Source organism: Diorhabda sublineata, chromosome X, assembly GCF_026230105.1.
Source record: "Diorhabda sublineata isolate icDioSubl1.1 chromosome X, icDioSubl1.1, whole genome shotgun sequence".
NCBI lineage: Eukaryota > Metazoa > Arthropoda > Insecta > Coleoptera > Chrysomelidae > Diorhabda > Diorhabda sublineata.
Window position 1 is genome coordinate 34,056,509 of NC_079485.1, and position 27,776 is coordinate 34,084,284.

A 27,776-nucleotide genomic window follows, 5' to 3' on the forward strand; every position below is an offset into this window, starting at 1 on the left:
AGCCTTAAAATTATCAAGCTACGTCAATATCTGGAGTTTATGTGAAACATCTAGTGATTTCTGGTAAATAATGCTTGGACATGTTGGTTGTTGAAAAACAAAAACAGTGGGAGATGTCGGTGAGAACAGAGATTGTGTTTGAGAAATTATCTTATTATCTAAATTATCTATAATTAATATTTTCGTGGAAATAATTAGACTATGGAGTCTTTTTCATCTTTTATTTAACTTAAAATGCTTTTATCTAACACATTCTATTTGGAACAACCCTAACCTCTTCTAAATTATTCTCGAAAAATATTCTGTCAACGTTCTTAAGGCTAAAAAGAAAAGCAAGTTATGCAACCCTACAATAAGTTAATCTTAAGGCCTGATTACACAGATTTTAGCGTATACTAACACCCCTGTGCGCCCTCTTCTTCTTTAAAATATTGTTGAGTGAGAGCAGGCTTCACACAAATTCAAGCAATAACGACGAATCAAGTCACTTTCACAATACCGAAACTGTCGCTACAGCGAAAGTGCCAAGTGCAAGTCAATTTTGTGAAAAAATTACCATAGATTTACAAAAATCAATCTCATATTAAATGGTACGCTAGTTCATTATGAAATAGTTTTTCAAAACAGAAAGTTTTCACGAAGTCCTCATATTGTAAGCTTAGGCGCTCAAGATGCGCACTCCATTTATACTTTTGACGTCCATAACTTTTTTACATTATAGAAATGGGGTCTTGGGCTTCAACCCGTTATTTGATGACATTTACTTCAAGATACCCACCATATTGTTTGAGTACATAGAGGTTTCAAATAATAGATTTTCATGTAAAAATAAAATGTATAATTAACAAAAATACAGCCATGAACTTATGAAACAATTTTTGCCATCTTCTAAGTTATTATTTACCATAAACTCTTACTTAAAATTCATTCTATATTTCTTTACATTTGTAATGTCAATAGTCAAAAATCATTAAATGTATCACAAGATGTACTTATGTCAAAAACTCATTGGTTTCTTTTAATATCAAAGTATTCAAATTCAATCAACTTGCTAGCGTTTCAGGATCATGATCAGAAATCAGATACAAGAATTGAAAAGCAATTGCTAATAAAGATATTCCTAGTAGATCTCCTGTCGATGTTAAATAAGGTATTGCTGAGTTGTCAGGGTCTATTTTTCTTCTCCACATCCAATGAATCATTATATATGCTATGTACAGTAATGTTGCCACTTGCATAATAGCAGCACATAAATAAACCATCACAAACCACGAACTGAGGGACGTGTCACCGTTTTTAATATAATCAATTGTGTAAATGAAAATTAGGTGACCTGGTATGACCATTGCCATAAGAACTCTTGTAGTTCTTGAATGTGTTCCCTTTCCACAGAAACAAGTAAGAGGTGATATGAATATAACAGCGTCCTCATCTAAGTTATTATCTGACGCCAGTATTCCAAGTTCTGCTTGTTTATGAAGAGCTGTTGATATTCTGCTAGCTTGAACAGCCACTAAATTACCACCTACACCATTTATTACTGGTTGGAAGACTGCAATACTTTCAAATCTTGAAACCATGAAATCCAGAATTAGACCTCCTATTGAACTAATCATCATGGCACCCATAACTGGCGTCCATCCATTATACAAAACATCCCTCGTTTGTAAATTTCGTTTGGCTATCCAAACCCATAATGGTATTGCTAAAATGTATGCTGCTATTATCACTGGAGCTAACCAATCCTGAGTACCTAATATAATAAAATTCTTATTAGAAATGTCTTCAATAAATATTGTTATTGACAGTAAACATTTTTTTATGAATGTAGATATTACAACATTTCTATTATCAAATGTTAAAATATATCCATTCGATGAGAAGATAAGAATTTTTCAAATTTTTGTATGTGGAGTAATTAATTTTTCAGTGAGCTGTGATTATGGGGAATATTTTGAATTTTTATCAGCAATATTGAGGTACTTATAGATTATGTAATCATAGAAATTGTGTAATATTTAAAAATATTTTACCTATTGATTCATATAATAATGTAGCCACCCATGACAACAATGTGAGTGAAGTAATATCTCCTAAGCTGGCTGCTATTGGAGTTGCCACGTTATCAGGATTAATGTGGCAGTATCTAGAAAGAACTATAACTCCTGCTGTGATGAGTCCCAATACAAAACTTGCTATTGAGACTGTTACTAAACTACTGGCACATAATAAATAAACATGGTCCAGTTCAACTTCGTTACTCTTTATTCCACCCATTACTACAGCAACTAGGGCACCCAGAAAACCAACAACTATCGCTTGACACTGAAATAAAATACATAAAATTAAAGAAGATAAATAATTCTACCCAAAGGGCAATTGAAAGTTATGAAAATATAATGGATGCTATTTATTATCTCATCTAAGCTTTACATCTAGGATCAGTCTTATATATTTTACTGAAATTCTTTCACCATGACAAGTACTTTTTGATTGTGTTCTGTGTTTACCAATTTTAAGATTCTTTGTAGCATTACTTTAAGCATTTGGCCTGCTATATTTTCCTTTGGTTGATTTATAAGACTGGGATTATTTAAGTAGGCTGAAGAATTTCTGTCAGTTATCCTACAATCAGAATAGCTTTTTGCATATTCTTGTAGTTCCACCATCCTTTCCTAACTGTTAGACTTTGGATGATTGCTATTTTAAATATTCTTGTGTATCGTTCTTAATATTATTGTCCTTCCTAGTACGAAATCACTAATGGTATTGTGGGTTGAGGACTCAAAAAAAAATCTTAGATGATATCATTTCAACAGTAAAAGCAAAATGATTATACGAAAAGGAGAACAATCTGAGACTCCGTTGTACCGATACATTTCTATGAGTCTATAAATAAGAAGTAAAGATTATACAGATTCTTAACATTGATTCTTAAGTATTAAATAAAAAATTACCTGTATCAACGTTAAATTTCCTACGATAATATTTAATTTTTGTTTAGCTGTATCCATGTGACCTAAATTAGCTTGTGTTGAAAGACGTGATGCTAACGTCATTTCTAAATTACCTTTCAGTCCTAAAAGAGCAGGAATTAATATAACTAGTTCCGTTATTTCTTCAAATACTGGCCAGTGCTGTAACAACAAAGTAAATTAATTATGTACAAGTTAATCTCTTCCATTTTTTAATTAACATTTACTAAAATATTTATAACGAATTTACTGGTTTGTCATTAGTTAAAATTTGTCAGGTTAGTGCATTTGTTTGATTATAGTATCGCCAACGAGATGTAAGTTTAATCTAGTATACAGTTACACGGCTCTAGTTGTTAGAAAATAATGGATGAAAAAAATTATATTGTTGATTAAATATTTCTTTTTTCATCAAAAAATATACGAAAAATTCTGCAGTAACAGGCGTATGCAATCACCATCCAAATTATTACATTTTCTTTGACTCACAAAATCAGCAGGTGTTTCCTATTCTACTTCTAATTCAGCAACTTATACTTGTATAGCTAGGCGAAGCAAGAAAAACTACTTTCACGCGAGTATATTGGTGCAATTGCTGTCCTCTGCCAGGTCAGAAACTGACCCTGTGTAGCTCTCTATATATAAGACAGGAAGTTAAGTACCTGGGATACACCCTGAATAGCAGATATATGTGGAAAAACATATCAAGAACTTTCCAAAAGCCATCATGGTGTACGGAAGAATAGCAAGCAAAAAGCGGGGATGTATCCACCGAATACTGGATAAATTGATGTACACCACGATTGTAAAGCCATAGGTAATGAAAGAAAGAATTACAAATTCTGATTCTCGTGCCAAAAATGCCCCTTTTAGAACTCCCAATATATGATTTACAAAGAACAGGAAAGTTCGAGAAAAAATTCTTAGTATTGTTGAGTGACAAAAAGAATTGGAAAGACAACACTCTCAATCAAAAATCATACAAAAACATGATATCTTATACTTCCAAAATCGCAACAGTAACGGAGATACGTGTATAGGGGCTATAAACCAATACTCCTAATCCAATCATCTTCCAAGCGGAAGTTGTAGCTATTGAACGTTGTGCACAAACAATTTGGAACTACCGGAACGACCGAGGTTGAAAGTGAAGAACCAAACTTCTTGAAGCCATCTAAATGATTTATTCATCAATGCTCTGGGACTGTATGAACACACAAAACACGCACAGTCAACTAAAAACGAAAGTCATCCTACAAACGCTATTTGAGGCAATTAAAAAATATATATATATATATATATATATATATATATATATATATATATATATATATATATATATAGATAGATAGATAGATAGATAGATAGATAGATATAGATAGATAGATAGATAGATAGATAGATAGATAGATAGATAGATAGATAGATAGATAGATAGATAGATAGATAGATAGATAGATAGATAGATAGATAGATAGATAGATAGATAGATAGATAGATAGATAGATAGATAGATAGATAGATAGATAGATAGATAGATAGATAGATAGATAGATAGATAGATAGATAGATAGATAGATAGATAGATAGATAGATAGATAGATAGATAGATAGATAGATAGATAGATAGATAGATAGATAGATAGATAGATAGATAGATAGATAGATAGATAGATAGATAGATAGATAGATAGATAGATAGATAGATAGATAGATAGATAGATAGATAGATAGATAGATAGATAGATAGATAGATAGATAGATAGATAGATAGATAGATAGATAGATAGATAGATAGATAGATAGATAGATAGATAGATAGATAGATAGATAGATAGATAGATAGATAGATAGATAGATAGATAGATAGATAGATAGATAGATAGATAGATAGATAGATAGATATTTTCCATCTACATGAGACAAAGTATGGAACATAGATTCGCACCCACATTTTTTTTAAGAGCTGTTTAAGAGATCCTGAACATAACACAACAAATCTAAGCCTTATGGCATAGTTGGTTGCGATGGTCCTTGCTTCATATGATCTGTATATGATCCTTGTTACAAAAATGTAAGTTTAAAGATGAATTATCCAGCTTTAATAAAAATTTTACAGTCCTAAAGAGCAGTTATAATAAAGATGTTTTTTGTGAATATGATCAAGAATCAAATGGAGGAAGTTTACCAAAAAATGAATATTTCCTGTCTTTTATAGGCCACCAGCAAACAATGGTCGAGAATAAAGTTCATGAACTGCACTAAGTAGCAAAAAACTGTAATTGTACCTCCGTCAATATAAGCGGAATAAATTTTGCAAAAAGTTGCTTCATTAGCTAAATCTAGGACTTATTGAGTGATATGTACTATACTAACTTGAATTTTATCTAATACTAATCCAGCAAAAACCATTCCAAACCCAGCTATCAGGAAAGGAATAAAAACTTGTATAGCTATAGATAAATAAGTTTCTTGAATTTGTTCTTCATGCTCTTCGAAAACCTTCATTTCTACAACAACGTCGGGAAGTCGTCCATTGTCATTTTCGCTATTTTCTTGGGAGTTGACTAAAGTTATATCCGTGTCTAGTGTGAAATTTGCTTCCAAGGCACTTGAAGGGCTGGGTGTTTCTGTAAGAAGAGAGACAGTATGGCATTTCTTTGAACTTGTCTGTTGAACATGGTTGATACTGCCCATGGCGCCTGTTCCATAGTTTTCTTTTCTGAAAAAAAAAATGATATTATTGATATATTCAACTAACACATTCTGTAATTTCTTGTTTGTATAGTTATATATACATGTATAAGCTGTATCAAATGTCATTTGATAGTTCTATTTTTTTAAACACTTAAATATAGAGTGAGGATTTTTTCATAATCTACTAGTACATTTTTCATTTAGAATAGTATTCAAATAGTAGTATGATGTGACTATTAAATTATATAATACCTAATTATTGTGAGCTTAATTTTAAATTAATAATGATCACAAGAAAGGTGAAGATAAATTAAAATAAGTTAAACTACCGTCAACAAATTCGAGTTTAGAGATGAGGATATGTATTCTCTCACTTTCAATGAATAGTATCCCGCCGATACCTGTGTTTTTTTTGTTGTTTTATGCGGTTTTAACGATGTCCAATGGGCATTATGCAATTTCATTACATACTTGGTACTGTATAACGATTATTCAAATTGGCCGTTCCACATTTATATTAAATTGATGATTATGAATACACTGGTATTCAACCTAACAAACATTATTATTCTATTTTTGTATCTTGTTGCATGGGCTCTTACAAATAAACATTATCTGAATATAACTATAGCCTTCCTAGATCATTAAAATTTTGTTTTTTCAGTGTAGATACAGTATTAATGCATATCTGTCGTACTTTAAGTAATGAAAAATCATTCTCTGTTCTATTTTTATTTCTGGTTGATTTAGTAAAATATTACTGATATAATACTGTTATTATAACTAAGCTAAAATACGTTTTACATACCCACATTTATTGCCTTCCGCCATTATCTACTAAATGTACGAATAACAATAATTTTTAGGGAAGTTCTATTATTTATTTTGACCTTGCAAGGATAATAATGGGCTATGAGATTCGTGGACTATACTTAACTTAAATTGAATAATTATTTTAGAAAACTTGAAACATTGTAAATTTATTTTTTCAGTGATTCAATACATAAAATTATTTTCATTCAGTTATATTTAAGTATGTAGTGAAGAATTTGTTGCTATACACAAACCTTGTCGTCTTTATAGCTCAAGAAAAAAATACGATAATACAGGTAATATATCTTGATATATCAAATTTGTATCCAGGGCAAACTCGAAGTGCCTATAAATGTTAAGCGTTTTCTAACGTCAAATTCAAATAAAAGAAAGTACCTATGTGAGATATCTTCAAAACATTTTCATTCGTTTGAGAAGTGTATCCATGCCCATATGTATGGAATATGATATAGTTTGAGTTGGATCATTGACATGGCATGGCAAGGCACGCAAAATTGAGTGCCTCGAATTCTGCTACATACTCTTTCTGAAAACGACTACATTTTCGGTACATCTTCCGTTTTATCAACATATGAGTGTTATTTTATTATATACTCAACTATTGGACAAAAATTTATTTACCATGCTGCGAATAGTTTTCTCGATAGGACGCTTTATACGTCCATGGTTATTTAGCAAAGCAAACTGAATAAGTGAAAGCTAATTTGAAAGATGTAGCATTAAAAATATAGCTGTTATCAACTGTCCATAAAACTTTTTTTTAATCCAGATACCTTAAACAATCAATTTAATAATAGACAATAATATACACTTGAAATTTACAACAACTTTTATATTGTTGAAGATGTTTACAGGTCATATGAAAAAAATAAGCTTGCTTTTAGTTCAAGTCAGTGTATAATTCTATTTTTATCCATCCGTATATCTAGCCCTTTAATGCAATAGTCAATTTTGTTATTCGGTCATTATTTAGATTAATTTAGTGATGAAGATATATGACAGGGACTATATTGTTAGCGGGAAATCTCCATTGCGTATAACAAATAAAATGTGTACCTATACGATGGAAGCATAAAATTTTCATTTTTATTTGATAAAGTAGCTCTTTGTTATCCTCGATTAAAATTTAAATAAAAATGTATCAATATGCTCTCTATATCGTTTACAGTTATAGAATTGGAAGTACATGAGCTTTCTAAAATCTAGAATAAAGAAAGAATATACATCATATACGTAATATAGGATCATTTGGGTGTATTATACTGCAATGTTATTAGAATATTTTTTTGTTATTTTTGCATAATTTTAAAAAAGATTGAACAAATTATCGGTTTTTATTTTTGATTTAGAGTCATACACACATTCTTTTATATTATTCTCCAATGTTATTGAGAGGACCTAGTAATCATGGAAATGACTGGTTGTTTTACTTTAATAGATGTAGCACAAAAATAAGGCGTTTATTCACTATGCCGAAATTTTGTCTGGCGCATAGCCAACTTTAAATTCAAATGATATTTAATTTACTCCGATGATTTGAGTCTAAATGTACTGGATAACAATGAACTTGATGTTGAAAATAACTTATTCTCTAGTTATTCTGACAATTTCTCTCTTGATGAATGCACACATCTATTTTAACCAGTTGATTTGAATCATGTAAGAGATTTACAACTATTAAGACTAAAACTAGAGTTTCTTGGTTTCCACCTATAAACAAAAAATTTTATACGTGAATAATTGAGGTGAGGTCAGAAAGATTTGGGAATTATATTCCACAATGGAAGATAAGCCATTTCAAGAGTGGAATAATTCTGTCTTTACAGGTAAAACTTAAAAGTTTCAGAAGTGAGTAAGAACCTGGTTCCGCTGAAATATCCGTGAAAATCATACAAATTTTTGATCACAATAACATCGTGATTTTAACAAAACTTCTAAATAGAATTTTTAATTACAGCGAAATTCCAGATGAATGCTTGGGATCTTTCTACTCATACCTAAACAATATATTCCTAAACCCTGCATTAATTACAGGAGATTATCTAAAACCGCTCAAATTTCTCAAGAGGTAAAACCATTAATAGTGTAACAGATGGCATTATTGACTGAAAAATTAAAAAAACGGATTCAAATTCGATTTGTGTCCCCATTTAGTCAGTTCACACCTGATCCCCAGTGACTACTGAAAACTGGCATAAAACTATAATAATATTATGGAATGAGAGGAGTGGTTTGAGGTAGGAATGATGATCCTTGCTTAACTTTTCAATCGGATCAAAAAATGAGGTATATATATATATATATATATATATATACTTTTGACATGAGAACTTTTCGGACACTACGATCGGATTAACCTGAATCTTCAGAAACTAACCCGGATCACCTACATTGTTGTTCAGAAACTAATCGATCTGGTCTTAGTCATATGATATTGATCTTATTTACCCTAATAGAACTGGAAAGACCCTGGCAAATTAATTATCGATTTTATATTAAAATCGGACATGGTTAACTTCGTTTTTATTGAAACAAAACACATTAGTCAAAAGATTTTACTTGAGCTGGGGTCAAGATAAAGATGAGAAAAGAATAAACAGTCTGTTATTTCAACTCACTTTTACTAGCTTTGGTTAATAATTTACTAATATAGTATATTTTTTAAGAATAAAAATGATAAAGTAATGAACTATCACTAATGGTTCAGTCCCCATTCATAGCATCAGGAATTCGAATGGCAACTACAGAGAAATGCTATGAACTTACCATTTGCTACCAAACATATCATGCAATATTAATATTAAACATTAGGGTCGAAAACTATCCACATTCACACAACATTATTTGCCATGATTTAGGTAATGTCTGAAAACATTTGCAAACATCAGCAACAATGCAAAAAGATAATCAAAACTTCGCTTACTCTTTGTTTATTCTTAAGTATTCAATGAGACTGCTGAAAGTAGGTATTTAATTTAGATATTTTATTCATAACAGATTGAAGTGATTATATAAAAAATGAAATAGCTATAAGGTTTTTTTTCATTACAATCTAATTTTGTTCTGGTAGGATTATAATTTTTAGAACGCTGGTTACTTCTGTTTTCTCCACTCTACCTGAGGGTGCAAATTGGTTAATGAAAATTTAGATAGTTCAAATGAAACCAAATGTGTGTGTAATTTTTATTCAAATTGAATTAATTTTCTGGTGGAATGAAGCTATTTACTCCTTGATTAAATGTAAAGCTTCCATTTTCTGCCAGAAGTATAGGTTTTCTAAGACCACTGTTTTTTTCTTAGTTTCTTCACTTCACTCAAATGATTTAGTAGTATAAACAAAAACGAAGCTAACCATGAGCGAATTTTCTATAAAATCAATAATTATTCTGCCTAGGTCTTTCCGAGCTAATAGACCAGTGCAATTTGCTGACAGGTTGTTTCATTTTTATATGGTTTTCTTAATTTTGAAAATTATTCATTGTCCTTTAATGGCTGAATACTAATAATTCTCATGAACAGCATATTGATATGTAACTGAGGTTTGCGTACTTTTTGGCATTTCAGCATAAAAGTAGCTTATTAGTATCAAACTTTGGAGCAAAATCCTTGAGAGTGGGTAAATCATTGATAACTGCTCAATAACAATTAATAAACATATGAAATCTATTATACAACTAAAGGAATAGTTAAGGCCCAAAAAAGTAATAAAAATTAAGTTCTTGTAAATCATGTTTTAAATTGGAAATGACCATTGACTTTGTGATCAAAATCTGGTTCCGGTTTAGGATCCACAATCAGCTGATAAATGATCTACCTTACCTCAGCTTATAGTTTCGGAAAAGCCCTATGATGGGTAATGGCACCGAATATCAGGCGAGATTTTTATGTAGTGTCCACTATAATAGTAAAATGTTAGAAAACAGAGAACTATACACTCATATGCTACCTATAAGGGAAATGAAAATATTTCAAAAACATTACCATGCCAATAAACTGAATTATTAAAATCAAGAATTGGGATGTAAAATAGAAATATAAGTTAAGCCCTCTTCTTTTATAAATAATAATGGATCTAAGTAATGAAAACTTACTTTAAAAAATAAATATTATAACACTGGTATGGAATTCGATTTTTCGTATATAATAACAGTTGAAATAAGCTATGATTCCTCATCTAGGAATCTATGCATAGTTCTGGGTTAAATAATTCTTGTTATATTAAAATCAATTTGATTAAAATATACATTTCTTTAAGTGAAAGCCAACAATCTGTGAAAAATGTCCGTTTTAAAATGTTTTATTTATATTAGAAAGTAATTTAAACCTAATAGCACATGTTAAATAGGAGGAATGCAAACAATATTTGCGTTAATGAATATAATAAAAGAACTTACCATGTGAAATGATGTTTGAATTGAAATTTGTAAAATGTTTTATGTATTATACCTTTAAATATACTAGGCCTAAGTAGCCCTAACACACCTTAACTTGACTACATTCTGTGTAATACTGTTGCCATTGGAGAAATATTGATTTTGTCTGGTCGGTCCTTCAAGATTTTCAAACACTAGATACATGGCAACCATACTTGCGCGAAAGAAAAAGACTTCTTATAAATTAAAAGTTATTAAATATATGTTAGGTACAAATTACACTGAAATATGTTTATCATATCATGAAATATAAAAGTTGTTAAAAATTTGTCAGTTGACAATTTGTGGCATAATATTTGCACATATTTTTCTGAAAATATTTCACTCAATTAGCCAATTTTCAATATGATAATACAATCGTTTACTTACAATTTATATTAAATAACTTTGGTTTTATTGTCTATTTAATAAAATGGAAAGACTTATTAAAAATTATGTAGCTAAAATCTGACACATCTAAATTCAATCACTTCATATGCATATGGAATTTAATTGAAACTTCTGGTTGTTTACAAAATTTTGTTACTTTCAAGAAAAAACTTTGTAAATAGGAATTAAAAAAATGCTATCGATTACAAAAAAGTTGTCACGATTTATTTATCTAACAGATAAACAGACTAATACATAGAATAATTCTAACGTTAGCATTCAGTATTTTTGGAGCAAAATCTTGTTTGCTTTTAACTGCATTCTCATTTAATTTGACACTAGCAACAAATAAATCCTTGTTTATGTAGGGAAAATAATAACAATGAAAAATTGTGAATTAATTGTACTTAAAACATACAATTATGTCAATAATGTGAGGATATATATATATAATATATATATATATATATATATATATATATATATATATATATATATATATATATATATATATATATATATATATATAAGTCAAAATTGTGTTATTCCATCCTGGTTCTGAGAGCTAAAGTATACCTAAGTTTGCGAAAATTTTGTTCAGTAACATAACTACCTGCTTCGTTACAAAAAATTACCTATACTCCAAATCAAAATTTACCACATTTTTGCAGTGGTGCAGGTTCGGAATACTACAAAAACTGAATCTTATATGGATGCAATTCAAAATCTTTGTTATACTCATGCAATCTTATTAACTTGTGACTTCAACGTAGAACATCATGTAGGCGAGGTTGATACCAGTCGACGTTTTATTTATAAACAGAAATTTGCATAATCCGTATATAAAATTCCAAAATTTTGTGATGAACTCATTACAAGTTTATATCTTATTCTTTTATAACTGACATGAAAAATTAACTCTTGAGAGCTAAATGCGAAAAAGACAAGTAAGAAAATAGTAGTGTAAAAACTTGGCAGTCTAGATAGACAAGAAGAAAATATTGAGTAGCTACTTAAATAAGATTCAGATCATATGTACGGATACAATTTCTTAATAAATATAACGTGGTCGTTTAACATTTGAAACATAATTATCAAAAAGCAAATATGGAGAGAATAAAGTTATTCCAAAGTTTCAAATACAAAGCTGTAGGTATATCGTATTGAGACAGAATATCTTATTACACAGTGATCAATCATATAGATTCTACCTATGCTACTATCATATACTTTTTAATAGAATTCCATGTTAAGTTTAAGACTATACCCATCAGAGATACATACCAAAGCCTAATCTTAGACATTTTATATTATTTGTTTACTTCACAATATATAAAAACTCTAATGTAAAGATATGGATGATATTGTATTCAGATCGGCACGTTAAAAAAATTACAGACAAATGACTTAAATTAGACTAATATAAATAATAGTTCCTTTCATTTGTTTATTTAGATTGCATCAAATACGTACCTATCTATTTAATTTTTCTTGAATAGATAAAAAAATTTTAAAGCAATATTATTTAAGAATTGATATATACATGCTGTTGTATTTCATTGTACGATTATTCATTTTGTATGAAATTATTATAATTTGTTTTTCCAAGAATAATTAAACTCACCCTGTGGTCATCTGCATAATTGTTGGTTCCAGTTTTCGTAATTAATAGAGAAAACATTTTCAAACATAATTCCAGTGTTTATGCATTTAAAACATTTACACTCACTCGATATAACGAAAACTAGAATTATGTAAGTGTCGTTAGAAAAAAATGAGTAAGAAGTAAGATTGAATAATAGGAAAAAGAATGACACCTTTTCAATGATATGTCTTACTTCAAACTGCTTTATGCGCAATTGTTCGGCAATAGCTCCAGTTATTATGGTTATTATACTATTACGCCCTCAGTAACGTTTAAATGCGTAAAAATGGCCCCTGAATTTGCTATTAGCAAAAGCCTTGGTTCACAATTTCCCATTGGTGTCCGAATACACTGATCTTAGCGCGTATAGTTCCTTCCTCAATTCATAGTATAGGTCGGTAAACATTTATTATTAGTCTAATTTTAATTGTGTTCTCTTTGATTCCAAACCTTGTTCGACTTAGAACTGTTTATTCTAACATAATGTTTGCTGTTTAATATTTTAATGAACTGAAATAAAAATAATTTGCTGAAATATCAAATATTAAGATATAGAATACGAATAGATTTGATCAAAAATATTCGCATAACTTTTTTCTAAACCTATATCATGAATAAAGTAACTATAAAATCATGAGAGTTATATTTGTTTTATTTTTAGGTGCAAAGTAATAATTGTATTCAATGTAGTGATGGATTACTGAATTACAAGGAGATCCGAGCATGGGCCTGAAATATTCAAATATAATTTCCACATACCTATTTACACTGTGGATCAACCATAGTAAATCATAAACTAAATCGCCTTGATTTTAGGCCTCTTCTTATTGAAAATTAGTTTTTTTAAAGACAGGTGAAAATTTGACGTCGTGTATATATTATTTTGTTAGATCTTTTTATGTTTTCCAAGATGATATATCTTAATTTTAGGTCTCTTTAGATACAAAATATTTTGATAAAGACTGAAACAGGTCGAAACGTCAAATTTTTATCTGTTATTCTGAACTGTTTTTCTATCAAAAGAGTTTTGCCTACTCCACTGGCGAGCTAGCCGTTTGGACCTTGTAATAAATATATGCAGTTCACCTTCTCAGGGGGTTTTAGAAAAAATGTTATTGTTGGCCGGAGTGGTATTGGAAAGAAGTGGATGAAGAAGGTGTTTCCAGTTGACGGTAATCTCTGGCTGTCATTCCTTGTGTTCAGGTTTTGGTTCTATTGTGTGTCTGATATGGACTATTGGGCTAGAGAAGATATCGGAATTAGTAACCGACAATAATATACTTCCCACGCGCGCCAAGAAGACAAAATCCGCAATAGGTTTCGTATAATTACAAGGTCCAGGCGGCTAGCACACCAGTTAGTTTAAGACCAGCAGTGATTGTGTTAGTGTCAATGGTGTTCTCGATGGTAAGAATATATTTTTTATTTCTGTATTAATCATTCTATATTTTTTTTCAGCTTTTAATTTCTTCGCCAAAACTCCAAGGAGTTGGCAGATTGAGACCACGGAATCGGATCACTTCTTACCAATGAACGAATAATCACCCTATCCCCTCCCTTGTCTTGATAATGGTTTCAAAGTGGGATCCAAGATGTCGAGAATATTCTATATATATATATATATATATATATATATATATATATATATATATATATTAGTACTAGTTTATGAGTGTTTTGGAACACCAATGGGCTCTTCAATATCCCCTATGCAAGCAGATTATGTAATAGATTATATTTTGGATTTTGCAATATCTGTTTTGCTTTTCGAACCTTTATTCATTAGAAAGAATGGAAATGATATAATTTATCCCTTTCATATGATGATATTTACAATTCAAAAGTTTCGAACCTCATATACAATTCATTATAGAAAGAGAGAATGCTGAACAATGAAATTTTCATTGACCGGTATAAGAAATCTATATCACCCATGTAAAACATAAAAAATAAAGTCCTCAAAATTTCTAATCAAATATAACACGAAAAGAACCTGGAAATACTTTTCAAACTTTCTCATGAAAACTCATATCCTTCATATCTTTTGAAACGAATTTCATATAATACATCTGACGGTAACTTTGACATCTTTGAATAATATAATTTGAAGCATAATCATATTAAAAGGCATAAGAAATAAAAAATTATATATATATATATATATATATATATATATATATATATATATTTCTTCAATTTAAACTTTTCTATTATTGAAACCTCTAGATGATCTCGTAGGTTTATTTGGATTTTATTTTTTTTTCTCATTACGTTTCGCTACTCATTGGAAGCATTATCAAAAGAGGAATTGTACGTCAAATTTTTCCTGGACTAGAAAATGATTCAAATATTCATATTCAGTAATAATTGTCTAAATTTCCATTACGTTTGAAAACACAATAATGTTCGTTCCGCCACTTAAAGAACATAATTACTTTAAAAATAATTCATCATTTTTAAAGTAGGAAACTAGTTGAATAACTCATTGTATATAATTATAGATGTGATGATAATGATTAGAGCTTTATGCGCTATATATAAATCTAAAAAACATCGATTATATAACCATTAAAATTGCCATTATAATAGCAATTTATAAAAGTATGAGTACCTTCGGAACTTTCATAATATCTGTAAAAGAAACTTCAACGTATTAAAATTTGCCAATTGAACTATATAACTCACCACACTTTCTATCACGTCTGCTAACATTGGCTTACTTGTTCATTTACTGGAAAATTTTAAATTAAAAGTAAGTCGATATCACTACAAAGTTACGCTTAGACTATAGAATTATCATGTTTTTCTAGTAATACTTATGTCTCCTTCTCCTTAAATAGTCTATTTTTTAAAATGAGGTCAGTTTTTGAAATAACCATGATTGTGCCATAAAACTTTCAAATCTTACATAATCCTTCTCATAGGTCATACTAATATCTTATCAAGATATATTAGGGGTATTGAGAATATTGAGAATAATTCAGCACATTTCAATTCTCAATAAATTTCAGTTTTCCTTAATTGCATGAAACATTCGCAAATTCTACCATTACATCATATTGTTATTTAAAAATAGTAGTAATTCTTGGAAGTGTTGTGAGGGCAAATGTGAATCAAAAGAAAATAATTTAGATGAATTCATTCACGTTTATTATTTAAATGTGATTATATATCAAACTTATAGTTATATCTTTTATTACCCATGTGAATCATGCAATTTCTGATTCTTTGTTGAACTTTTATAATTTCTGGATGCGGTGATCTAGTATATTCAAATAAAATATTCAATCCTTGTAAAAACTTCTCCATCGCACTCTTCAATTGTTCTGAACAAAACAGATTCTCGGCTTCCGGTAGAATTGTATCTAATACCTAAAATAAACTTACATTTGAAAATGCAAAAAACTTTTCTTGTATGTTGCTATTACACATTGGGTGACAGTTACCGTTAGGATAATTAATTACAATTGTAAATATCAACCGAAGACAACTTTAAACGATTAAACATAATAAATAAAAGTGGACACTTGTGGGAAATAGTCACTGAAAAATAGCAAAGGCTTGGGTTTCTTCTTTTCTTTAAAAATTTCAGTAATAATTTCGTTGGGCGAAAGAAAATATTCACATTGCTTAATAACTTTACATTTAATTTTAAGATTCCATCTGTTACACAAAGTGAGTAGCTGCTGACATATTTCTAGCAACTATTTGCGGATTGTTAGAATTCGCTTCTTAGTTAAACAGCAAGAAGACAATATTTTCTACTTCATCAATGGCAAAGTAATATCTTATATTATACAGACTAGAACAAAGAGGGTATTTCTTATTATCATTTGATGGTTCGACTTTCAGCACGAATGTCGCATGCAATATTAGAATTCTACTGATAACAATCTCTAATTAGAATTAAAATATATTAAGCAGCACTTCCACAAATATCTCTAACATCCGGGAAAAAAACACTCACAAAGTATTCAATGCTTTTAAAGCAGGAAATATAGTCAGTAGTGAACTTTACTAGGTCACAAAATATAGTATTATGTACAAAAAAATATCTAATAACATGCATATTTCATTCCTCACCTGAAATAGTAAATATATTGTTACGAACAAGTCCGCGGTCGGTCCTGTCCAGTTATAATGGAAAGCTAAAATTCGGCGAATGCGCAGCATGTTTGATATATAATTTTTTATCATAGCATTCGATTTATTTACATTATTTCTGTTGAACTAACTTCTAGGAAGGTCTACTTATTCATTAATTTTGTTTCTCTACTTTCTAGAATTTTTGTGAACTACGTTTGGTTATATAAATGAGTTCGTTTAGCGCAGTTTAGTTTAGTTTATAATAAATAGTGATAGTGAACAGAACGAAATAGAAAATTAATTCCAATAAATTATATAAGTTAGGTAAGTGTTAGTGATATGTTAATTATTATAAGTTAGTTAAGTGTAGCTATTATTCCCAACAAACTTATTTATATATATATATATATATATATATATATATATATATATATATATATATATATATATATATATATATATGACCTAGAATTCGCTTACATTATATTTATTCTATTTTTGGCGATATAGTGATTAATCTTGATGTTTTTAATAAAAAAGTAACGCACAGGACGGGGTATCGGGGTAAATTACAGCTTCTAGGAAAAATATAACGAAAGTGGTCCAGAGAAACACGTGTAAATTATTTTCATAATTTAGGTCCATCACTAGTGGTCATATTTGAAAATATAATTTTTTTTTAAATTTACCTAATTAAGTTGCACTTCATATGCGATAATCAAATTTTTCATCAAATTCTGTGCAGTTTCATTTCACAAGTTTTAGTAGAAGCATAAAAGTTTTATTAGTTGTTTTAAAACTAAACTAAATTAACATTAAAATAGCGAAAACCGTAAGTCAATATCCCGAGATATCTTATGAAATGTGTAAACGGCGAGAATATTTTTTTTCAAACGTCTATTAGGCTAGTTTGCCCAAACGGAAATTGAAAATTTATCATGGATGGAAAGTTCTTACATTTGTCTAAATGCAGTAATTTAAACTGATTTAATAAAAATCTTATTATTGCCGTTAGATGGTGTCATCTATCTATCGTATTGCTTGTTTCATTCTTTCAACCATATCATCTCTTGTCGTGGGTCTGTTGGTGTGAACGAGATCTTTTATTGACACCTCAAATAAAAATCTAAGCACGTTAGGTCTGGAGATCTGGGTGGACAAATAATTGAACTTCCACGTCCTGTCCTCCTATAAGGGTATGTTTGATTTCAAAATTCCGAACATGGATGGAGTGATTTTCCCATAGAGTAGGCATGCCTACAAGTGAGAGCGTCTCGCGAATGAAAAGAGAATAATTTATGTATTTCTATCTCTTTCTTTTGTTGCGTACTGCGCATGCGTGTCTCTGATTCAACGGGCAACGGTAAAGTGCGTACACGAAATCTAATCAACGCGCATGCGCCATTAGACAGAGACAGCAATACATAAATTATTCTCTCTCTCTTTCTATCGGCCAGACGCTCCCACTTGTATGGGCGCCTATAGCATGCCTACTCTATCTGTAATATCTCTATGGATTTTCCGGGAAACCATCATGTTGTAAGAACATGTCATGACGAATGGCTAAGGTTATGTCTTCTAGAAAAAGTGGCAATTCGTTTCTTGTAAAGTGTAAATATCTCTCTCCATTAACTGTTTCATAAAAAAATGGACGAATTATTTGTCCGCCTAGAATTCTGCACTACGTGTGTTACGGACCAATAGTGCATATTATGGCGATTTACTCTACCATTACTACCATAAAATTCGTAAAGTATTTTAGCATTGCCGTGTTTCATATTTACTAGCCAGTTGCAATAATCCAGCCTTATATCACAATCTCTCACATTCAGAATCTGGTATGATATAGGATCAATCTTAAATAGTATGTAAAGGACGTAAGGCTGCTACTTAAGTTTTTAGATATGGCAAAAAATACAATAAAATGATGATTTTATTTGACTTTCAGCTTGGATTTAACTAACTGTGCATAAACTGACATTGCAAAATCGTCATGTAACATAGCGTGAGATCGAAACATACTAGGGCATAAGTTCCACTCGCATGAATTCAATATTGCATGAACATTTGGCTGTCAAATTATTGTTCACGTTGGATACCGCATAATTTGACAATCGCTCAAAAAAAGCTCGTGTAGTTTGGTGTAAAGGAATGCTGAAAAAAATCAATCGCGGTGCTTTATAAGACGTTTATAAGATTGTGACAGGCGACGAATCATGGATCTATGAACATATCAACTCGAAAATAAATAACAATCGAGTGTATGTGTCTTTCAAGACGAGCCAATCCAACAAAAGTTGTTTGCGTACGATTTCAAAGCAAATGGTCGCCTGTTTTTCATTCCACGTTTTTGAACAGTCAAAACATCGAATTGATAAGTCATCCACCGTGTGTCTCAAAACTTGAGTAGCAACCCTCGTATAAGAGTCTAATACCTGCAGTAATTAAATAATAACTTCAACACGATGAGTTTTTTTTGACTAATGTGTGAAAGTCATAGCTCACTTGTTTTCAACAGGCAGTTTATTTAACATCATATCATAAACATGGCGTTTTGTTTTCAATAATTAATAATTAATTATTTTATATTTCAAATATTAGTGCTGTTATTTGACAAATATGTGGATTTCTACTTTTGTTTGATGCTTTGATTGACTGACAAATACAAAATCTATTTTTAAATAACACAACTTACTTCATCAGCCTACTAGTCGTTGGTAGAAAATTTCCGCCATTCACATATTTGTTAAGATATCTCGAGACAGAAAAAAGATATCATATTATTAATATGCTCTACAGGCCATGTAGGCCTAGGGCAAGCATGAAAATATTACATAGTTATACATATCTCTTCCTTTGTCGCCCCTTTTTCTTTTTCCCTATTGGTCTTCTTTGCAGTATTATTTTGGCATCCGTTCTCTATTCTCTCTTTCAACATATCCCAACCATCCCACTCTCTGTCCCTTAAACGAGCTTATTGTAGCTTCTCCATAAAGTTCCTCCAATTCTTTATTAGTTCTTCTCCTCCAGCCATCTTCTGTGTGTACTCCTCGGTAGATTCCTCTTAGTATCTTCCTCTCCCAACTTTCCAACATGGCTGCTTCGTCTCCCTTTTTTAATATCCATGTCTCACATGCATATGTTCTAATGTTCAAATTCTTCTAATCCCTTGTCTTCTATACTACTCCTAGATTCACAAAGTTGGAAACTCTTTCGAAATTGTACTCTTTGTGTCTGGTTGTCCTAAAGGACAAGTAATCTTCTGTTTCTCTCTGTGTATCTCCCATGATCATATATTTTGACTTCTCTTGATTTATTTCTAGTCCAAAATTTTTGGTTTCCTCTTCCAATTTTATTACTGCTTTCTTTAGATGCTTCTTCGATTTTGCTATCAACGCTATGTCATCTGCGAAAGCTGGACATTGACATTTGTTATTAAAGATTGTCCCATCGGTTTTTAATTTAGAATTTTGGACAATTATTTCTAAACCATATTAAATAATACAGTGGAGAGCGAGTCACCTTGTCTGAGTCCTCTATTGACATGAAATTTTTCAGACTTATACCCTTTCCATATCACTTCATTTTTTTGTTTTATCTAAGGTTAGTCTAACTAATCTTATTATTATTATTTTTGCCAATATGCCTAATCTGCTTAGTGCTGCGTACATGTTGGTCCTATTTATTTTGTCATATGCCTGTTTAAAATCTATAAGCAAGGAATAAAGTGGTATCTTGTATTCATAGCAGGTGGTTTGTAATTGTAATAGGGAGAAAGCCTGCTTGATATTCCCCTAGTATTTTCTCAGCATATTCTTCTAGTCTGTTCTTTACTATTTTCGTTAGCACTTTATAACAAGTATCTAACAATGCAATTCCTCTATAGCTTTCGCAAAGCAGTTTATCACCTTTTTCTGGAATCGAACATATTAGTGCTTTGCTCTATTCTTGGGATATGTTCTCTTCTTCCCATACTGTTTGGATTAATTCGTATAACTCTCTCTGCAACTCCTACGCATTTTAAAATTTCAGTTATAATTTCACTTTCCCATGGTTTCTTGTTATTTTTTTGTTCTGATATTATAGATTTTACTTCTTCTTCACTTGGTACTTCTACTTCCTCTAGATCACTTTGTTCTATTTCCCTTGCTTGTTCTGCTTCATTTCCGTTTAGTAATTTCTGAAAGTGCTATTTCCATTTCTGCATTACTTCTTGTGGTTCATACACCATTATCCCTTCTTCTGTTTTAAGGTAGCTGGTTATTGTTTGGTACCCTCTTTGCATTTTTTCCTTTCTTGATAAAAGGATATCTTTCTTCTAAAATTTTTCCTCAATCTGTTACAATTTTTTTCGTTATATTGTCGTTATTTTCTTCTACATTTTCTTTTCATTTCTCTTGTTCTTGTTGATCGAGTTCTTTGCTTATTTCTGGATTATTGTTTTTGATTTTATTTTGATTGTTATTTTGATAAAGACCTAAAGAAAAGTCGAAACATCAAAATTTATCTTTCTTTTAAAAACTATAAAAAAAACTAATTTTAAAACAGAAACGACCTAAAATCAAGAAACGAAGTTTATCAGTCTTTGTTCATTGTCATTTGTTTCTTGGTGTTTGATGTGTTTACCTATTATAGGAGTATATATTTTCTTTTCCGATCTTTGCATTTCCGTCTCCTATTACTATTTTGATATCAAGTTTAGGTAAATTTTCATATTAGTAGCCCAGCTGTTCATAGAACTCATCCTTTACTTCTTCTTCTTTTTCTTCGGAGGGAGCATGTATATTATTAATGCTTATATTTCTGTTCTTTCCTTTGAGTCTTACGGTGCAGAGTCTTTCAGAAATCGGTTTAAATGCTAATATATATTTTTTCCATTTGTTATTTAGAATAAAGCCTGTCCCCAATATTCTGTCTCTACCTCCACTTTTCCAAAAAACCACAACCTCCATTTCCGATATTTTCGATCCAACAATTGTTTCGTTTTCTTCTTCTTCTTACGTTAGGACTAGGTTCTGTATTTTCATCAAGGGTTTGCCAGGAGTAGTTGGGATGCTGAGGACCAGCTTTCATACCACCTTATAGGTGGTCGTCCAGGAGGTCGAGTTTCGTTTCCTGCAAAGCTATAATATCTACGTTATACCTTTTTATTTCTTTCATCAGTATCTTTATTCCTCCTTCATAGAAAGTGCCTCTTACATTCCATGTGGCGATATTAAACATGTCTTTGACTTTTCTTTTGCTTTTTATTTTAGAGTTTTTGTTTCTTTTTTCCTTGTTACTTTCAAAATTTTGTATATATTCGTTGTTTCTTAGCTTTTCCGTTTTCATTGCCAGGTCGCATCTTATATTTTCCAAAATTCCGTTGTTTTATTCCATTTCCATTACTCGTCTTCTATTAAAAGCTTGCTGAATTTAATTTTCATCATCTTTCCTTTGCTTCTTTCTTCCTCTGCCCTTTCTTTACTTTTCTTTTTCATTTCTCTTTCCCGTGTCGTAGTTCATGGTTGATGAAAACAAATAAAATTGTTAGGATATCTCGGGACAATAAAAAAGATATCGACCTACTTAAACTTTTATGCTTCTATTTAAATATGTTAAAATAAATCACAATATCTAAAATATATGAAACAATGCCATCTAGCATTCACGTTGCTAATTACATTAACTAGAATTAATATATTTTATATAATTTGACAAAAGCTCTTTTAAACAACGTCAAGTACATAAAAATTGGTCAGGCAGAACCAGATTACAAGCATTTTGTCATAACAAGGTTCCCACTCTTCCCCACCCTCTTTTCGGGTTACTTTTGTTATATTTTTACCCTGAAGCTGTAATATAATCCGTTTCTGAGTTATGATGGATAGCCCTTCTTAGTTGCCAACCAAGGTATATAGTTCATTGTCAAATTGTAACAATGCTGCCCTTTTGCTGAATTGGCATTAAAACACAAAAATCAACTATTTAAATACGGCAATATAAAAGTTCATCTACCCAACTATAATCATCAATAACTATGTCAATAGAAAGAACTTACGTACCATGAGACCTTTTAAATTGGACATGATACTATTAACTTTATGGCAGTACTCGCAGGTGAAAAAAGGATTATCTTCCAATTTCGTAATATGCACGTAAGGACATTTCTCAGTTTTACAGGGAATTCTTATTTGTTTGTCGGTCATTTCATCAAATTTTGGCCACATCTCTACACACGGTATACATAGACATTCAAACCAGTAATTATTTTTAAGAGTAACTTGTCTTTCTCGTAATGGCATTGTTGTATATAGTGGTCCATAATTTTCATAAATTATATCTCCCTTTTTAACGGGTTTTATAGTTCTAACCACCATTTTGCTTTTTATATTGTACCTAAAAAGAAAAGGATTTTATTTGATTATAGTCTTTATTTGAACAGTATAAACTAATCACGCTATTTTCACTTAACCTAATTTCAAGTTATTCACTAAGGTTCCATTTCAACTCGACACTGACCAACTATTTTTTGCATAACTCAATATTTTATGTTTCTCTTTAAATGTTTTATCTCAATCGCATTTATATATATCCAATGCTTCTAGAATTTTTCTTAGAAACGTCAGATATTTTTTAATTCATCACATTAAAAATATTGCAGCAAGTATCGCATCTTCAACTGACTTCAATAACATTATAAATGACGTACTGTAGATTTCATATGCAGTTAAATGCATCAGAATAATATAAATTTATTACTTCCTCACCTGACTATGCTAGGGTCACAAGAGTGATTAAAAAGTGCTAATGTTGGATAAATAGCTGCTCCGGTACTAGCATTTTCATACTTATTCATCACATCTTGAATCTCTGAAGAGTTTGGTAAATTCCTGAGCTCTGACACTTCGTGGGCATTGAACTGTAGAATCTGCAAATGTCTAAGAATCAGACTTCCAAAATAAATCTCTTCTTCTCTTAAAACTTTATCGTCAGTTTTAAATGGGAAATATCTTCCCAATTTTAAAAGTCTCAATAAATATATACTCATAAAACTGAAATGAATAAGTTCCTCTTTATTTCGTAAATGCTCGTTTCTACATAAGAAGAAAACGTTATCATAATCATCATATCTATAAATCTTTTTCTTGATAGCTGTTTTCTGGCAATTATCGTTCAGGTAGTCTTTGAGCCTATTCTTCTTGTCATTGAAATAAGAATAATGCTTTTGAGTAATTATTCTCAGAGCTAAAAAGCAGTTAACCGAAGCTCCAGATTTGAAAAGTGATTCCTGAAATGGACATTCTACTTTATGGTAACCTCTGTTAGCCAATCTTTCACAAATTGTACTACAAAAAATGACATTGGCACACGTTGAACAAGCTATTGGTTGTTCTACAGAGAGAAAGCAGTTCTGACAGTTAGTTAGAGCATGTTCTGTATCTACTACTGCACCATGTGCGTTTTCTTCAAGAATAATAGTTCCCGTCTCTATATCTCCATTAGCTACAGCGTACCTTCCTTGATAAGTATCACGTTCAAAGCTTATATTTGGATGAGCAGCTATATATTCTTTACTACCTTCAAAAATTTCTGGATCTTCGGCAATCACTAGTTCATGCTTTAATACCAACGTTAATTTGGTCTGTTTTGTTTTTTCTATATCTTGTGTTATGGTTCTTATAGATTTTTTATCAAGTTTACTAAATTTTAAGCTTTTTAAGGCTTCATCACAAGCTTCTGAAGCTAAATTTTCATTTTTTAAAGCATGATAACACTTCGCCTTCCTTATCCATATTTTATAGTTCAAATGAGCTGGATAGTTACCTATTTCTACTAGATAATCAATGTCATTGAGAACCTTTTTATATTCATTCAACGCAAAGAATGTTGCGCTTCGGTTAGAAATCAAAATAGTAAGAAGTTCTCGGGATTCAACTAGAATAGACAAAACAATATTAAGTTTGGTACAAGTAAAAGTTATTTATTAAATTCAATTCAAATTGACACGTGATTTTATACTGTAAAATTTTATTGGTTGAATTATGAATTACTCCGAATTTTTATATGTTTGATTAGGTTGAGTAATTATGAATGAAGTTGAAGTTTATAGGTTAGATAAGGTTAATTGGTTACTGATGACTTTGGCTTTTTTGGCAATTTTTCTTAGAATTCAATTTTTAAAAATTTGGAAGGTGTGCATATGATTACACTAATGTTATTTAAATCAGTTTTTTTTAATACATTGATCATTTTAATAAATATATGTTGTTTCTATTGTATTTACTATTTTTAATATATATTATGGCCCTAAATATAATTTAAAAATATGAATATTGTATATATAAAGAAATTGAATAATTGAAAATTGTTCTTATTGATTAAGAATCGTGGTAAAGATGTGAAGAGTTGAACTCATATTTTAATAATTTCCAAAAAAAAATTTCATATAATTATAGATTTTTTTGATTTCTCTCATTTTTAAAATTGAAACCCGTTGAATTTATCTAAAGTTTAGAAGTAACTGATTTTATATATGCCAATGAAGAAACTATAAATTCGATCATGTCGAAATCAATTTTAGTATATATAATTCGTTTTACCCACATTCTTGTCAATGAAGAATAACTTAAGAGCAATACAGATATAGCAAAATCCAAAATATAATCCATGGCATATAGGCTAGTATAGGAGATATTGAAGAGCCCATAGGTGTTCCAAGGGTTTGTTGGTGATTTTGATTATAATATGAAAAATATAATCTATTATAAATTTATTATTTTTGTTATTAATGATATGCATTCTAACAGAAAAATTAATTAAATATTATTGAATTTCGACTTAAATGTTTGATAACATATTAAATGAAAGATTATTTCGTTGTATATAAATCGTTTTTTTGGTATTTCATTTCTGGTAATTTACATCTTGAGTTATCATGTTAGGATTTTGAAAATAAATTCTACGTTTGTGTAAGGCTGTTGATACATTTTTAATTTATTTGTGACGGTTTATTACATTTTCTAAATATTGCCATTGCAATGTGAGTTTTTGGACACTTTAAACGTAGTAAGGACTATATATATAATATATGTTTCTTTTGTATTCTTAGTTTTGTTTTCGAATATAGTAAATAACGGAGATAACGTCTTCTCGAAAAACCATAATTGAAATCTAACAGAAGATTAGCACTAGACAGGAAAGAATGACAATTTTTAATCGATAAATTTCATTTTTCTATTATATTAACCCCATCTTACGGCAGTGTACATTTTTTAGTTTCTGCTTTATTTACTTTAGTGTAGTAGACTCCGGTACTCAGGTATTTGTTAAAACTATCTGATTGTTAAAAGTGGATAAAAAAAATCGAGTCCAAAAATATCATGAAATTATTGTATGTAATATGAAATTTCAAATTAATCCGACGTTTTGAATATCTAAAGCATGTAAACATACCATTTAACAATTGATTGAAGATAATATGATCTATGAATAATTATATAATAATAATAAACTTAAATATGGAATAACGTAAGTGGTAGTGGTATGAGCATAAAATTACAAATGAAATGACAATTATAAAACATTGTGTGTAAAATTAATGCTCAGTGTCGGTAAAACAAATGCTCAGTACATTAGGTTAGGAATAGAATCTGAATAGAAAATCAAAGACTCCGTTTCAAACTGTATATATATATATATATATATATATATATATATATATATATATATATATATATATATATATATATATATATACCGAAAAGCTATCTATACTACTAATTTATTTTTTATTTCATAACACATACATTTTTGTTTTATGTTTATAAACATATAATTATTTTATTATTATATTTTGAAAATGTTACTTTCAATTTCAATATATTGTTATATTCTAGCATACTATTTGAACCTCTTAACATGAACCAGCTCAGTCTTATGTGATTAAAATTCAAATTATGCATTTAAGAGACACACTATTTAAATGTGGCCCGGAAACAAATTTCGAAAGCGAAAATTTCAAAATGAGGTAAATACCTGAGTTTTGTGGACACTTTATAATACCATCGTTGTAACACTTTAAAGCATTGATGTAGTCTTTCTTCGCAAAATAAGAATTTCCTTCAATTTTTCTCTCCAATGAATTTTTTAAGGTTTTGCCATTAAGTTCTAATATGGTAATCGGTATACTTGTAGCAGCTTCATATAAAAGCTTGATTCTAGAATATTCATCTTTGGTTTTCTTGAATCTTTCAATGCATTCTCCGGATAATTGACTTATTGCCTTCTCACAATAATTTTGTAATAAAGTGTAGTTTTTGACATGAACATCGCTCATATTGTTTTAAGTCACCTATTTACAGTACATTCTCGTCTCAATCAATCTCGTATAAATATAACACAGCTACTGAATCTATTTTTATAAATTCTAGTCCTCATTTCAAAACCTCTCCACTAATTGTTATACGGTGTGTCTTTTAGTCAATAAAATCTAAATATAATGTACAGGGTACAATATAACATATGAATGAAAGTAACATTTTGAATGTGATAAAAATTTCAGTTTAAATGTAAGCTTCATCCTAAATTTATCTGTAATCATATATTTTTTAAAAATAATTTCTTACATATTTTTTAGCTTCCAGATATTACAGGGCATTAGGTCTCATTAGGCGAGAATTGTTTGACCAAACCACTATTTTATTCAATCTCAAACAATATTGAGTGTATATTATATACAATTGACTACGAGCTAAT

General features: G+C 29.9%; 3 protein-coding genes across 7 annotated transcripts in view; 1 reads left to right on the forward strand and 2 right to left on the reverse strand.

Annotated features, from left to right (window-relative positions):
• Positions 1-218: 218 nt before the first annotated feature.
• On the reverse strand, positions 219-13,168 carry LOC130450613 (solute carrier family 41 member 1-like). Of its 5 annotated transcripts, none has more exons than XM_056789098.1 (5): positions 12,933-13,168; positions 5,352-5,697; positions 2,958-3,137; positions 2,034-2,325; positions 219-1,753 (listed from the first exon to the last, which is right to left on the reverse strand). In XM_056789098.1, exons 1-5 carry the CDS (start codon positions 12,947-12,949, stop codon positions 1,044-1,046), a joined length of 1,545 nt encoding a protein of 514 aa, XP_056645076.1. In that variant the 5' UTR covers positions 12,950-13,168; the 3' UTR covers positions 219-1,043. The 5 variants fall into 5 exon arrangements, with proteins under 5 accessions (XP_056645076.1, XP_056645074.1, XP_056645079.1 ...); XM_056789096.1 differs by lacking the exon at positions 12,933-13,168 and adding an exon at positions 10,989-11,249; XM_056789101.1 differs by lacking the exon at positions 12,933-13,168 and adding an exon at positions 11,309-11,456 and having other exon boundaries at positions 822-1,753.
• Positions 6,763-27,776, forward strand: part of LOC130450614 (solute carrier family 41 member 1-like) — a 38,098-nt gene continuing 17,084 nt past the window's right edge. The window contains exon 1 of the mRNA XM_056789103.1: positions 6,763-6,781. The gene's annotated coding sequence lies outside the window, so the exon portion shown is untranslated. The remainder of the gene's footprint in view (positions 6,782-27,776) is intronic.
• Positions 16,081-27,428, reverse strand: LOC130450612 (SET and MYND domain-containing protein DDB_G0273589-like). Its single transcript, XM_056789095.1, has 4 exons — positions 27,057-27,428; positions 23,789-24,956; positions 23,084-23,417; positions 16,081-16,325 (listed from the first exon to the last, which is right to left on the reverse strand). The coding sequence occupies exons 1-4, from the start codon at positions 27,355-27,357 to the stop codon at positions 16,119-16,121; spliced, it is 2,010 nt and encodes a 669-aa protein (XP_056645073.1). The 5' UTR covers positions 27,358-27,428; the 3' UTR covers positions 16,081-16,118.